Source organism: Vespula vulgaris, chromosome 8, assembly GCF_905475345.1.
Source record: "Vespula vulgaris chromosome 8, iyVesVulg1.1, whole genome shotgun sequence".
Taxonomy (NCBI): domain Eukaryota; kingdom Metazoa; phylum Arthropoda; class Insecta; order Hymenoptera; family Vespidae; genus Vespula; species Vespula vulgaris.
Window position 1 is genome coordinate 8,201,182 of NC_066593.1, and position 15,057 is coordinate 8,216,238.

Below are 15,057 nucleotides of genomic sequence, written 5' to 3' on the forward strand. Positions count from 1 at the left end.
TAATTTCATAGTATAACAAATGTCGTTTTATTAATATAATTTTTATTAAAAAGAAATTATATTATAATACGTTAAAAGTTTTTAGGTAATATTCCATCGTCTTTTGCAAGACGAACTAAACAATCATCTGATTCACCCTGTAATAAAATCAAATATCAATGTAGAGATATATAATTTATATATAATAATATATTATTTAATTTTCTCGTTATATATTACAATGTAACACATACCATACGACGGATTGCCCCGCATATTGCATACATTTTAGTAGAATCCGTCATACGTCCAGTTTCTGGATCTACTTCTGCCAAAGTCAATTGAATAGACGCATGATCCTTTGCGTGAATAATACGATTGCTCGACGAGCTAAACAAGAACATATATTTATGTATGATATTTAATAAAAAGAATATTATATGTAATTAACAAATATACAAAGTTATACGACTAATCATATCAATACATAATTCATATCTTTATACACATGTATAATAGTAGATATATACATATATATATATATATATATTATATTTCATATTATTTATATTATAATAATTCATAAAAAGATTATCTATGCTAGAACGCATGGTACATTCTTGAAAATGCACGTGCGATTCTTACCACTTTCTGGGAATATAAAGATCAACTACGTTTCCACCGTCGTCCTCCATTTTTTGTAACTGCAATGAAAATGAAAAAAAAAAAAAGATAATTTCAAATCCTTTTTACTTCTAGAAAATTTGATTTTATATATTTTAAAAATGCTCACAAACGATTGACTTCGCTCGCAAAGAGGCTAGAAGAAAGAAGAGTGAATACGCATACAAAGTAAAACAGTGTTACCAAACGATTAAACTCGAACGATGTTAAACAAAAATTCTCTAAGTTTTCTCAATAACCAATCATCGAGAAGCAGTCATTGAAATGTGAACTTTGAAAACAATGATATATATTCCTACATTATCGACATTATACAAGGGTATCTTTCGATCAAGTATTTTATTTGCTTTTGTTATTACTCCTTCGTGTAATATACCGGATGTTCTGTTTAAAATTGTACACATCCAAATATTTTCTTTTGGATGGAGATAATAAAAAGCGTTGAATAAACACAAAACAATATTGCGTTATCCAAAAGATTAGATATGATAATATGAAATACTTTTTCAAAGTTTTGGAGAAATTAAATAATCGATATTCCTTAAAATGAAACTTTATTCGTTTGTTATATGATAATTCACAAAAGAACAAATTCAGTGGGTATCATTGTTTTAACCTTCAGTTGACCTTTAATAAAAAGTTCACATTTGAATGAGAAAAATGTAAAAGAATTTTACGCTTTTGAACTCAATTTTTGTACAAATAATTACTTAATCAAAGTCATTATATTTAGGTCTGTCGATTTGAAATATAACACCTTGTGTATAAGTTTGAAACATCTTTCTAGATAAGACTATTTTCACTTAACGGCGCTACGGTCGTTAAAGAAGACGGTGATCTCTTATATAAAAGTAGAATTCACTCAATTTCAGTAGGTTGTTCATGGTCACGTGTTTATGATTCGGGGTTAACCAATGATACATGCGTTTTTTATTGCAGTCTAGCAAACGCTTTCTGTACGACTGGGTGTCTAGTTTGTTGTTAAAGGGATTGTTAGGCAATCGAAGAGTATGGGATCCTGACGCATAAAACTTAGACAAGTTTTTTTACTTTTCATCTTTACTTTTACGAAGTAAGTAAAAGCGCGTGCTTCTAACTGCGAAATATTACGTTACAATATATATATATATATATATATATATATATATATATATATATATATATATATATATATATAATATGCATATATAATATACATATATATAATATATGTATATGATATATATATATATATATACATATATATATACACACATATATATATATCGAACTTTCGAATTAAATAAGAGAATTATATATCTGAATTCTGCTTAAATTTATTTTTATTCTCCGTATAATTCGATTGCATAGCTGTTTCGTAGCCTTGAGCGATTTAAGAAAGTAGGATGAACATGATAAGCTCGAATTTGAGAAAAATCGATCTCAATTCGAATTTCCATTTATGTATTATTATAATTTTATCTATATCTTTTTTTTTTTCTTTTTCTTTTTATTATTTTTATGTTCATTTTACTTTATGACACTGATCGTGTTCAAATCGATCGGCAGTGACAAATGAGTACATTTTTTCTTTCGCAAATTTATCACTTGTATATATTAGTATAATGGAGTTGTTATTAAAGTTTACCAAAAAGATGATATATTTTTATTATTTCTTTCTTTATTATTATTATTATTATTATTATTATTATTATTATTATTATTATTATTATTATTATTATTATTATTATTATTATTATATCTACATTAATTTAATTTTATCCTTCTTGAATGATTTTTCCTTTCTTCTAAACAGGTTTTTCTTAACCAAGTTTAGAAGAAGATACTATTAGTTTGGTTTAAGGAATGAGTAGACATGTTTTTAACGTATTAGTTACTACAATAATAATAGTAAATATTATTACGATAATATTGTTATAATATAATATATTACGTTATAGAAAGAGAGAAAATAAAGTATTAAATATTTTCAAATGCCAATATACGTCACATATAATGATAATATATATAACGTTCAATATACGTATAAAGCGTACTTAAATTCAAACGTTCGTTGAGCTTTAATCCGTGATTCAGTTATTAGATTTTATACGATTTAACAAAGCAGGCGTACACACACACATACACACGCACACACATGTTCAATTCATGATGCATGCGTGAACGAGATATATAAGTTGTACGTAAAGAAAGAGAGAGAAAGACAGAGAGAAAGAGAGAGAGAGAGAAAGACAGAGAGAAAGAGAGAGAGAGAGAGAAAGACAGAGAGAAAGAGAGAGAGAGAAAGACAGAGAGAGAGAGAGAGAGAGAGAGAGAGAGAGAGAGAGAGAGAGAGAGAGAGAGAGAAAGAGAGAGAAAAGAAAAGAAAAAAAAAGGTCGAACCTGTTGATTTAAAAGTTCATGTAAGGAAATGACCTTGAAAGGTGAAAATAGTCCTCTGCCATAACCGTTTTATCATCCACGTAGTAATCTATTTTATTTCAGGATTAAGTGTCATCATAAATCATTCTTTTCTACGTCAGTTTTTATATATTTTTCTTATCAATATCAGTAAATTTAACCATGCGGACTTAAGAATGAAGTTTACAAGCGAAGCCGATGTTTAAATATTTGTTCCTTTTTTTTTTTTTATCTTTTTCTTTTTCTTTCGATTATTTACAATATGAAAAGATTAAAATGATAAATTTTCATTGAAATATATTCATGTTATAAATAATTGCAAAAATAAAATAATAGTATTAATTACAAAAATATAATAAATAAAATAATAATAATAATAATAATAATAATAATAATAATAATAATAATAATAATAATGATGATGATGATGATTTTGCGTTTCACAAAGGAAAAGATCAACGATGTTTCTCTTATCGGTTATTATACGTCGAGAAAGCGTTTTTATACGTCGAGAAAAAATGATTATTATACATCGAGAAAAAATTATGTTACTTCTCTACGAAACGAAAATCACGTAATACAGGAAATTTAGTTTTCTTCATAAATCATTATCTTTAAATTTGAAGAAATACTTTCTCATACTATTACAAGATAATGTGAAAGAATTTCTTTGTGATATCAGTTCCGCATTATTTTATCCTCTATAGGAGATCATTGATGATATTAATTTTATTATTATCTTTCGAAATAATACTTCTTTAATTGTCAATCAGATATATTGTTATTCATTCAAGAATAGTTTTACTTTTTTTTTCTCTGAGTACGTATGTGTGTATATGTGTGTATCTCTTTACGTGTACGTAATCTTTGTTTTCATGTGTAATGTTGTGTAATCTTTTGTTATTCTTTTTTTTTCTTTATATTAATGGTGTTCTCAAGGATTATTACCAAAACAGTAACAATAAGTGTAAATAAATGTACAGTTATTGAACTATTATTTGTGTGGGTATGTGTATATACGTAAATAGCTGAGTAAATGTATTCTTATATATATATATGTATCGGGTTATTGTACATTACATACATTACATACATTACATAAAATCACAATGAAAAACACAAATTACTGATAGAACAGTGTATGACTAAATTTAATTATATATATATGTATATTACCACAAAACATCGTAATAATTTATGAAATTATTGATAACAATATAATTCTTTTACGTATATAAATATAAATAAATGTATTTATGTATATGTCTATACATATTACACGTATACGATATACAAAGAACAATTGCTGAAGTGAAAAGAAAATTGCTGAGTAACAACGATTAATGTATAACTAAATTCAATATTTAATACTATAAAAAAAGCTGTAATATTTGTACAGCTACTGAGATAACGGACAAAGCAATGTGGATATTTGAAAGAGAAGATAAGATACGATTATTATCATATTCCAACCCTTCCATAAAATAAGAAAAAAAAGAAAAGATTATTGTAATATCATACCGTAATATTGAGTATAAATTATTATTGCAATTAGAAATATGTAATTACTTATTTTTCTTTTTTCTTTCCGTGTTATTCTTTTCATCTCCCTTCTCTTACTCTTCAAACAAGGTCAATCGAAAAATGCATTATCCCTTTTTATACGAAGTTACCATTTATATATATATATATATTTGTTTCAATTTTTATATCCGTACATACATAAGATTACAATTGCAATTTTTCTTTTCTTTTCTTATTTTTCCTACTTTCTATATTGTTTTCAGAAAAGGCGAGTAAACGATCGCAGTACAATATTATTGTCATGGATGGAAAACAGAAATTTGAGAAGAAAAAAAATCCTCGCGAGGAAGCCAATCCTCTTAGCGCATTAACGTTCACGTAAGTATTACTTGAAGCAATTGAAAATACTTGTTTCTATAAAAAGAAGAGTTGTTTATTATAGACACGCATATATATATATATATATATATATATATATATATATATATATATATATATATATATACAAACTTATCTATCTCATTTTAAAGTGTCTCGTTGTCATGACAATCGTTGATAAATTCTATCTTGGTGTATATTGCTTAAACTATACGATTGCAAGGTTGGATAAGGATAAATATCTTACTAAGAATTTATCTTCGTATCTGACACAAACATGTCTTTTATAAACAGGAAGGGTATCATCATTCGTTCGTCTACGGTTACGGACGATTATTGCATACCTATTGATTATGTTTGTAGTGATGACTATAAAATGTTACAATTATGTTATACTGATTACTTCTTTCTTTCCTGTTGATAATCGAAGACTAAAATATTTTACAATATTTGATTTTGTATTTTTTTTTTTGTTGACAATGATAATGATAACTATAATTTTTGATTCATTTTGAACAAAAATTTCTCTTCTCTATTTCTATGCATATCCATATGTCTATTCGTGGTTATACAATCAATTAAGAGGAATATTTGTATACATACATACATATACATCTATATTTATATTATATCTTCATATTTTCATGATAGGTGGATTTTACGCACTTTTTGGATAGGGTATCATAGAGATCTTGAAGTATCTGATTTATATAAGCCTCTTAAAGAGCATACAAGTAGTATACTTGGAGAAAAGCTAGCTACTTTATGGGAGGCAGAATGTCAGAGGATAAACGAAAAAAAAAATAAAGCTGTTAAAAGTGATGAAAAACTTGACGATGAAAGTAATTTGAAAGAGCCTAGTTTATTGAAAGTTTTAATCAAATGCTTTGGCGCACGCATAATGGTCTATGGAATAATATTGGTCATAATGGAAATAGTACTTAGGTAATTACATATATATTATTGTACAATATTTTTATTATTTTTATTCGGATAAAGTACTTATATAATTAATTAATTAGCAAGTATTTCTATTAAGTTTATTATTATTGTTATATATATATGCAGATTATTTCAACCATTTTTCCTTGGTCTATTAATCCGTTACTATAGACCACGAGAACATACCTATGCTCCGATAAATGATGATCCACTGTATAAGAAGCAAAATAATTCTGATATGCAAGTTCGCAAAAATAAGAATTTTGAGAGATCGTTAAATTTCCTTTCTGTTTTTTCCTTATTAATCATCTAAATTACATCTTCATATATGGTTGAAATTTTATTGTTTTTTGCATGTTTAGTTAATTTAGAATTTATGATTTGTCTACTACATACTCTTTTATTCATTTGTTACTCATTTTTATTTATTTATATATATTGGTTTGATTTAAAAAATTTTCAAGATCTATAGATGAGAATATTATGTTGTAATTTATTTGGAGTAACACTGTATTATGAAATATTTTCTAATACTAGAATGTTTATTATTTTAATTAATATTGCTGTAAGCATTAACAATTATTAACAAAATATATCGGTAATTAATGAATATTGTAATATAACTTTTCTTTTCTTTTATATAGAGTGTTACAACCATTATTTCTTGGCTATTTACTGCGATATTATAATACTAACGAAGTATCAAAAAATGAAGCTTATTTATATGCTCTTGGAATAATACTGTGTTCTGCCGTAAATGTATTTGTTGTACACCCATACATGATGGCTATTCTTCATATGGGTATGAAAATGAGAGTAGCTTGCTGCTCCCTAATCTATAGAAAAGCACTGAGATTATCAAGAACTGCATTAGGAAAAACAACGGTTGGGCAAGCTGTTAATCTTTTATCAAATGATGTAAATAGATTTGATGTCGCTATCATATTTTTACACTACTTATGGATTGCGCCACTTGAAACTATAATTATTACCTACTTCATGTTCTCTGAAGTACAAATAGCTGCTATTATTGGTGTCGCGACATTGTTAATGTTTATACCTCTTCAAGGTAAAGCATATTTTATTTTGGTTTAACTAATAATAGTTATATATATATATGTACATAATATGTATACACATATACATACACATATAAATAATATATTTGAACCCTTTTATTTATTTAGGATATTTGGGTAAGAAGTCATCAGAATTAAGATTAAGGACGGCTATAAGAACAGATGAAAGAGTTAGATTAACAAACGAGATCATAACAGGAATTCAAGCGATCAAAATGTATACATGGGAAAAACCATTCAGTGATTTAATAGAAAAAGCTAGAAAGTAAAACGAAATAATACAATTATCAATTATATAAATGTTATTTTTAGCCTTTTTAACTATATTCAAAATGTTTATTAATTAATAGGAAAGAAATCAACGTTATCCGTTCAACGTCATATATTCGAGGTGTTACCATGTCATTTATTATCTTCACCACAAGAATGTGTTTGTTTATCACTATATTAGCCTACGTCTTATTAGATGGAAAGATAACAGCTGAAAAAGTTTTTATATTGACAGCATATTATAATATTCTACGGCAAACTATGACAGTTTTCTTCCCACAAGGTAAGATTAAGCCTATTATTAACTGTTGATATTACTGACAAATTATTAATCAAATAATTTATGTATTTCTATATTAGGTGTCACTCAAGTAGCAGAAGCTATGGTTTCTATAAAAAGATTACAAAAATTTATGATGTACGAGGAAGTGACATCAAAAAAAAACGTAGATAAAAATAAGCATATTGTAGAACAAAAAAACAAGAACAAAACTAGTTTAAACAATGAAATAAACGAAGGTGTAACGAACAAGAGGAACAGTTGTACCGAACAACCAAAATTAGATAGCGAGGATCCTATAAAATTAGAACGTACTTCTGCTAAGTGGTTTTCATCTGAAAATGAATATACATTGCAAGATATTAATATACGTGTTCGTCCAGGTGAACTTATAGCTATAGTTGGACAAGTTGGTTCAGGGAAAAGCAGTTTGTTAAATGTTATTTTGAAGGAATTGAAAGTATGCTCGGGTACTTTGCAGGTATGTTAATCTATTTATAACAATATTATTAGCATATGATATTTGTTTAGACGGGATTGAAATAATTGAAATTAAATTGTTTCATTATCTTTCACTTACAGGTTAATGGAAACATTTCTTACGCTAGTCAAGAACCATGGTTATTTGCTGGTTCAGTTAGACAAAATATTTTATTTGGTCGAACAATGGACCAAGTTCGATACAATAATGTTATTAAAGTATGTCAATTAAAAAGAGACTTTACGTTGTTACCTTACGGTGATAAGACAATAGTAGGAGAACGAGGTATAAGTTTGTCCGGTGGTCAACGTGCTAGGTCAGTATACTTTAATTGGGATTAAATAATTATCTTAAAAATATATTAAAAATATTAGAATAAACCAAAAAAAACAAACAAACAAAAAATAGGATAAATTTAGCAAGAGCGGTTTATGCAGAATCGGATATTTACTTGCTGGATGATCCATTAAGCGCCGTAGATGCTCACGTTGGTAAGCACATGTTCGAAGAGTGCGTTGTTAAGTACTTAAAAGGAAAAACCAGAGTTCTTGTTACTCATCAATTACAGTATTTGCACAATGTCGGTAGAATTATCGTGTTGAAGGATGGCGTGATACAGGCGGAGGGGTAAGTATTTAAAAGTAATATCAAAATTTATTTTGTTTAATAAATATCAATATAACGTAACGCCATTAATAAGGACGTACGACGAGTTGGGCTCGAAAGGAGTCGATTTTGGACGGTTGTTGGAAACTCCAACATACGTCGAGGAACAATCTTCTTCTACGCCTGCAAGTAGAAGCAATTCCCGTAATCCAAGTATCACTTCATTGAGTTCCTGTAAAACGAATGACACCAGCAAGCAACCAGAACCGGAAGAGGTAATAATATATTTACTACAAGGGGACTGGACCTATTATTATTATTATTATTATTATTATTATTACTATTATTATCTACATTATTCTTTTATATTTATTTTCTATAGTTAGCTGAAATGCGGACTAAAGGTAGCGTTTCAGGAAAAGTCTATGCAGGCTATTTCTTAGCCGGTGGTAATTGGTGCGTAGTTACATTAGTTTTTGGATTTTGTGTAATGGCTCAATCGGCAGCAAGTGGAGGTGATTTCTTTATATCTCAGTGGGTCAATATGGAAGAGATATCAGTAAGAACAAATCAGATTTTTAATGTTAAGATCGTATCGTTCTATTTATTTAAACTTAATTCTCTCCTTATAATCTTATCAATAGATAAATGTAACGGACGATGGTATTAAACACTTAGACTGGAAAGGACCAATTGATCGAGAAACTTGTATTTATATATACAGTGCTTTAACTGTACTTACCATAGGAATAACGCTCATACGTTCAGTATCATTTTTTGATATGTGTATGCGAGCGTCAATGACGTTACACGATAAAATGTTTCGTTGTATCAGTAATGCAAAAATGCGATTTTTCAACACTAATAACTCTGGCCGAGTTCTCAATCGATTTTCCAAGGACATGGGCGCCGTAGATGAACTTTTACCAATTGCATTGATCGATTGCGTACAAATTGGCCTATCATTATTTGGAATTATAATAGTCGTTGCCATTGCTAATCCATGGTTAATGATACCGACTGTTTTAATTGGATTTGTATTTTACTATCTACGAGTCTTCTATATTGCCACAAGTCGCAGTGTTAAACGTCTCGAAGGAATCAGTGAGTACCTCAAATACAATAATACTACGATAATATTACTATGATAAAGATATCGGTATTTACATTTTCGATTCGATTTCGAAAAATAGATGATATTCGATCATGTCGTGTTCGAATATAGATACTTTTCATATATTAATAAGATAATTCATAAATATATTATTGGAGAGAACCAATGAGTATAACATAAATGGTCATCAGCCCGTTCACCGGTGTTTGGACACCTGAACGCAACTCTACAGGGTTTACCAACGATACGATCCTTCGATGCTGGTGAAATCCTTATTAAGGAGTTCGACAACCATCAGGATTTGCATTCCTCGGCTTGGTTCATATTCATTGCCTCCTCTCGTGCCTTTGGATTTTGGTTAGACGTCTTCTGCCTAGTGTACATAGCTCTGGTCACTCTGAGCTTTCTCATTATGTACGATGATGCTTCTGGATCGATGAAGGGTGGTGACGTTGGTCTGGCGATTACTCAAAGTATCGGCTTGACTGGTATGTTCCAATGGGGAATGCGACAGAGTACGGAATTGGAAAATCAAATGACCTCGGTCGAACGTATACTCGAGTACAGGTATGTGCTACTAATAGATTCAAATAATCTTTGGAAGTGTGGCTAGCGTTAAATATTTTAGAGAGAGTATAAGCTTAGATATTAATTAACAAAGTTTTACTCATTCGAGAATCGTCGAATGAATGATTTCTCAAGTCTTACTCAAAGTAGATCACATGAGAATTATCTATGTTTTTTTTTATTCGATCGTACTTCTACCCTCATATTTTCTTTTCAAATATGCATTATCAGCGAGTAAGTCGCGAGAAGTTATCGTTTTTGAAAGCGAATCTCTCAAGGTAAAAGTTTTGGAAAACCTTGCTTTTTAGATTATATTTCAAACCAATAGTTCGTAAGAAGAAATCAATAATTAATTATAAACCTATATCGAATATCCTCGATCTTACTCGTTCGTAGATAAAATATCTTTGTATTATCTGAAATCGAAGAGAGAATTAATTTTTCAGCAAAATGGAGAGCGAACCACCGTTGGAAAGTACACCCGACAAGAAACCACCAGAAAATTGGCCGCAACAGGGAAAGATCGAGTTCAGAGGTGTATCGATGCGTTATGCATTGTTGGAACCACCTGTATTGATGGATCTTACTTTCGAGATAAAAGCAAAGGAAAAGATAGGTATAGTGGGTAGAACAGGTGCAGGAAAATCGTCTTTGATTTCTGCCTTGTTCCGTTTCGCTGAAATCGATGGACCGATATTGATTGACGATATAGATACAAGCGTGATAGGCCTTCACGATCTTCGTTCGAAAATGAGTATAATACCACAAGAGCCTTTCTTATTTTCTGGCTCGTTGAGAAGAAATCTTGATCCATTTGATAACTATCAAGACAGTCTATTGTGGCAAGCATTGGAAGAAGTTGAACTTAAAGAAATGGGATTGGAAGCTCATATAAACGAAGGTGGATCTAATTTGAGCGTTGGCCAACGACAGCTCGTATGTTTGGCACGAGCGATCGTACGAAATAATCCGATTCTTATCTTGGACGAAGCTACGGCCAATGTTGATCCACGTACGGATGAACTTATACAAAAGACTATACGTCGAAAATTTGAAAACTGCACGGTACTTACTATCGCTCATCGTCTAAATACTGTGATGGATAGCGATCGTATATTGGTAATGGATGCCGGTCATGCGGTGGTAAGTTAATCCTGTATCTTTATCAGACGTATCAAAGTTTTTATCTCATGTCGACGAATCTTGTTCTCTTGATTTTCTTTTTTCTTTCTTTCTTTTTTCGTACCATGCTTTCTTTGATAATATATGCTTATATTATGTCGATTATATATCATCTTGGTACGTTTTAATGATATTCTACAAGAATGATGACGTTTTTTATTTCTCTCTTTCTTTCTTTCTTTCTTTCTTTCTTTTTTTTTGTCAAATTTGCAGGAATTCGATCATCCCCATATACTGTTACAAAACAGTAAAGGATACTTATACAATATGGTGCAAGAAACGGGTCAAGCCATGGCGGACGCCTTGACCGTCGTAGCTCATGATAATTATACGTCTCGTTACAACTCTACGTCGCTTTGATGTGTGACACGTAAAATCATCACCACGTTAGCCTTTTATTAGCGCCGTTTTTATACGAGTCGATAGAGATTAGTTAACTCGAAAATGTTTTCTATAAATGCGGCAAGTTTCAAATACTTATTTTTTTTAGGCACGACCGTAGCGTGAAAATTATTTTATATGATTTATATACATATATATATATATATATATATGTGTGTGTGTGAAACATATGTCATATTAGGCGATCATCTCCAAAATTATTTAAAATATTCATAAACACTTGCGGATCTTTAACTTTTATATATTAAAATCGAAATGCGCGAGTGTGTTTGTCATATATGCATATTATATGCCATGCTCTGTCTCTGTCTGTGTGTGTGTGTGTGTGTGTGTGTGTGTATGTGCGTATGCGAGTATGTGTATATCCATTCTAAACGATTAGATGGATTGACTTAAAAATTTATGCCAAAAATAAAATAACCTTCGACGATAATATACATACAAGTTCCAATTTCTGATGTCGAAATGAACATTCTCAAGAATAATACAAACATTAAAATTAATATAAAATCTATATGAAATTATATAGATATATTTTAAATATTAATTAGCCAGTCATCATTATAATGCGAACTACATTTCGGTCGTGCCTAATTCTGTGTTCGACACAGTACATGCCTGGTTTTTTCTTTTTATTTCGTTTCTTTCTTTTTCTTTGGATTATTTTCACACTTTTTTTTTGGATTATTTTACATTTATATATTCTCTATAAATAATATTCTTTTATAGCAAATCTTAATGAAATTGTAGAGAACCATTTTATACTGTCTGGCGCTGGCGCGGATTCAGTATTATTACTTAATATTTTATATCTTATTATACTTTTTGTTTATCTCTCTCTATCTCTATCTACCGGAAGTACTTAACGATAAATTACCGCTTTACTTAATAATAATGTTCTATTTTTATACGTATTATATATTATATATATATATATATATATGTATATTATATATATATATATATTATATATATATAACTTTCAAGAAAGATAAAAAAAGAAAATATATTATAATTACGTACTTATTTCTTATATAATATATTGGACGTTTTATATCAATCATATATATATGTACACACAATGCGTTGCGTGCTATATAAACAAAAAACACTTTAGAAAATCAAAATGCCAAAGGACAGGTGCTTACATTATACTTCTTTTCAATGAAGATATGCCTATAATGATTATAAAGAGTGTTAATTATATATGTATATATATGTATGTATGTATATATATATATATCCATTTTTTATTATTAAAACGTTGAAACTGTACGCGAATTATGCATATGTATATGTATCATAGAATAAAAAAATAGATCCTTTTAGGAATTAGAAAAAAAAGCGGAAAAGGAAAAAAAGAAGGTATACATCAGCTTTTCATACAATTTTCCTTTTACATTTTATATTATAAACATTTGAAACGAACATGTAATGAGAATAATTAATAATGAATTAGGTTGCATCACGGCATCACAATTTTTATCGCCCTGGCTCGTAGATTAGATTAAAGAAAATACTCTTCGCTCGTAAGAGATTCAAATCATGTATATTACATCGCATTCATACTTAGAGAAACATTCACACACATATACATATTAAACATCAAACATATAAGTACGTACATACATACATATATGCATACATACAACATACATACATACATGTTACATACGTACATACACGTGCGCGTGCGCACTCACACAACATATATACGAGCGCAAGCATTTCATCTATCGGTACATTTTAGATCAATATTCTAAGATGTCTCTTATTCGATCATTATTATAGCTCTGTCGATGAAATGATTGCTCTTTTACAAGTGCCTCTAATTAAATGTAATTCTTATAAATAAAATATAGATGTACAGAAGGAAATTACTTTAATCAATGCCACTATATCTCAATGTGGTCCGCCTTCTTAACGAGTCATTTCTATCCTTCTCGTTAGAATTCTTTAGTATGGAGTATATCTTTTTTATTATTATTATTACTACTATTACTATTCCTACTATTATTATTATTATTATTATTATAATTATAATTATTGTTATAATTATTATTATATTATTATTATTATTACTATTGTATATCATTATTATTATTAGTAAAAATGTTGAAATTGTATGCGAAGTTTGTATATATAGATATATATTTATTATAGAATGACAACATAGATCGCGTCAGGAGTTGAAAAAAAAAAGAAAAGAAAAATAAGTATATCTTAAATTTTTCTTCTATTATCATTCTATATTTTATATTATAAATATATTTGAAACGACGATGGAATAAGAAAAATTATTAATTAATTACTATGCATTATGGGATCACGATTTTTCGTCCTGGCTTGTCAGACTAAAAAAAAAAAAATTACTTTTTCCTAATAGAAGATCCAAATCATGTATGTATATTATACACGCGCACGGACATATACACACGCTGTAGAATATATCGATATCGCGTTGTTATTTAAAAATTGGTTATGATGACAATAAAAAAACAAAAAAGAGAAAAGAATGATTTGAAAAAAAAAGAAAAAGAAAAATCGATTGGTGTTATTTAGAATAAAAATTATTTATCTACTCTCTTGAGACGAACTCGTAAGTTTTATATTATCATTACAAAAGAAACAGAAAGAAATATATTTCCCAAAATTTCAATTTGTTTTCTAATCAAAAGACGGGCATTATCTCAATAATGATTCGTCCGGTATGTAAGAAAATTATTATTTAATTTGTATGTTAACGCAGGTAACAAAAGAGAATCCGTTGATTTGAATTTGCCGCCATGATCGACGAAAAGAAACAAAAATTATCGAGTTCGTGAGAGAGATAGTTCCTAATATTAAAAAAAAAAAATCAAAACGGAAAAAAATATATATATATACAAATACGTATATATATATAAATAAAAATAGCATCGAAATGGTTACGAGCGTGTGGGTGTGTGCGCGTGTGTGTGTGCGTGAGTGCATATGTTGTATGCAATTCATCGTGTCTCTCGTCTCGCCATAACGTTTCTTTCATGTTTGTTTAACCGTATCGTTATTAAATAAAAAAAAAAAAAAAGATAAAAATGAAACGAAAGATAGAGAAAGAGAGAGAAAGAGAGAGAAAGAGAGAGAAAGAGAGAGAGAGAGAGAGATAGAGATAGAGGAAGATAGAGAAAGA

At 28.9% G+C, this 15,057-nt stretch overlaps 2 protein-coding genes across 3 annotated transcripts; one reads left to right on the top strand and one right to left on the bottom strand.

Annotated features, from left to right (window-relative positions):
- Window positions 1–3: 3 nt before the first annotated feature.
- LOC127065682 (40S ribosomal protein S21) lies at window positions 4–870 on the bottom strand. Its single transcript, XM_050998404.1, has 4 exons — window positions 773–870; window positions 625–683; window positions 234–369; window positions 4–137 (listed from the first exon to the last, which is right to left on the bottom strand). Exons 2-4 carry the CDS (start codon window positions 672–674, stop codon window positions 72–74), a joined length of 252 nt encoding a protein of 83 aa, XP_050854361.1. The 5' UTR covers window positions 675–683; window positions 773–870; the 3' UTR covers window positions 4–71.
- A 671-nt stretch (window positions 871–1,541) lies between these two features.
- Window positions 1,542–14,963, top strand: LOC127065655 (probable multidrug resistance-associated protein lethal(2)03659). 2 transcript variants are annotated; one of them, XM_050998307.1, is made up of 16 exons: window positions 1,542–1,735; window positions 4,851–4,965; window positions 5,617–5,910; window positions 6,034–6,147; window positions 6,552–6,976; window positions 7,095–7,251; window positions 7,337–7,539; window positions 7,617–8,017; window positions 8,119–8,333; window positions 8,426–8,644; window positions 8,718–8,898; window positions 9,006–9,182; window positions 9,268–9,727; window positions 9,929–10,304; window positions 10,751–11,447; window positions 11,700–14,963. In XM_050998307.1, exons 2-16 carry the CDS (start codon window positions 4,889–4,891, stop codon window positions 11,844–11,846), a joined length of 4,143 nt encoding a protein of 1,380 aa, XP_050854264.1. In that variant the 5' UTR covers window positions 1,542–1,735; window positions 4,851–4,888; the 3' UTR covers window positions 11,847–14,963. The 2 variants fall into 2 exon arrangements, with proteins under 2 accessions (XP_050854264.1, XP_050854266.1); XM_050998309.1 differs by lacking the exon at window positions 6,034–6,147.
- The last annotated feature ends 94 nt before the right edge of the window (window positions 14,964–15,057 follow it).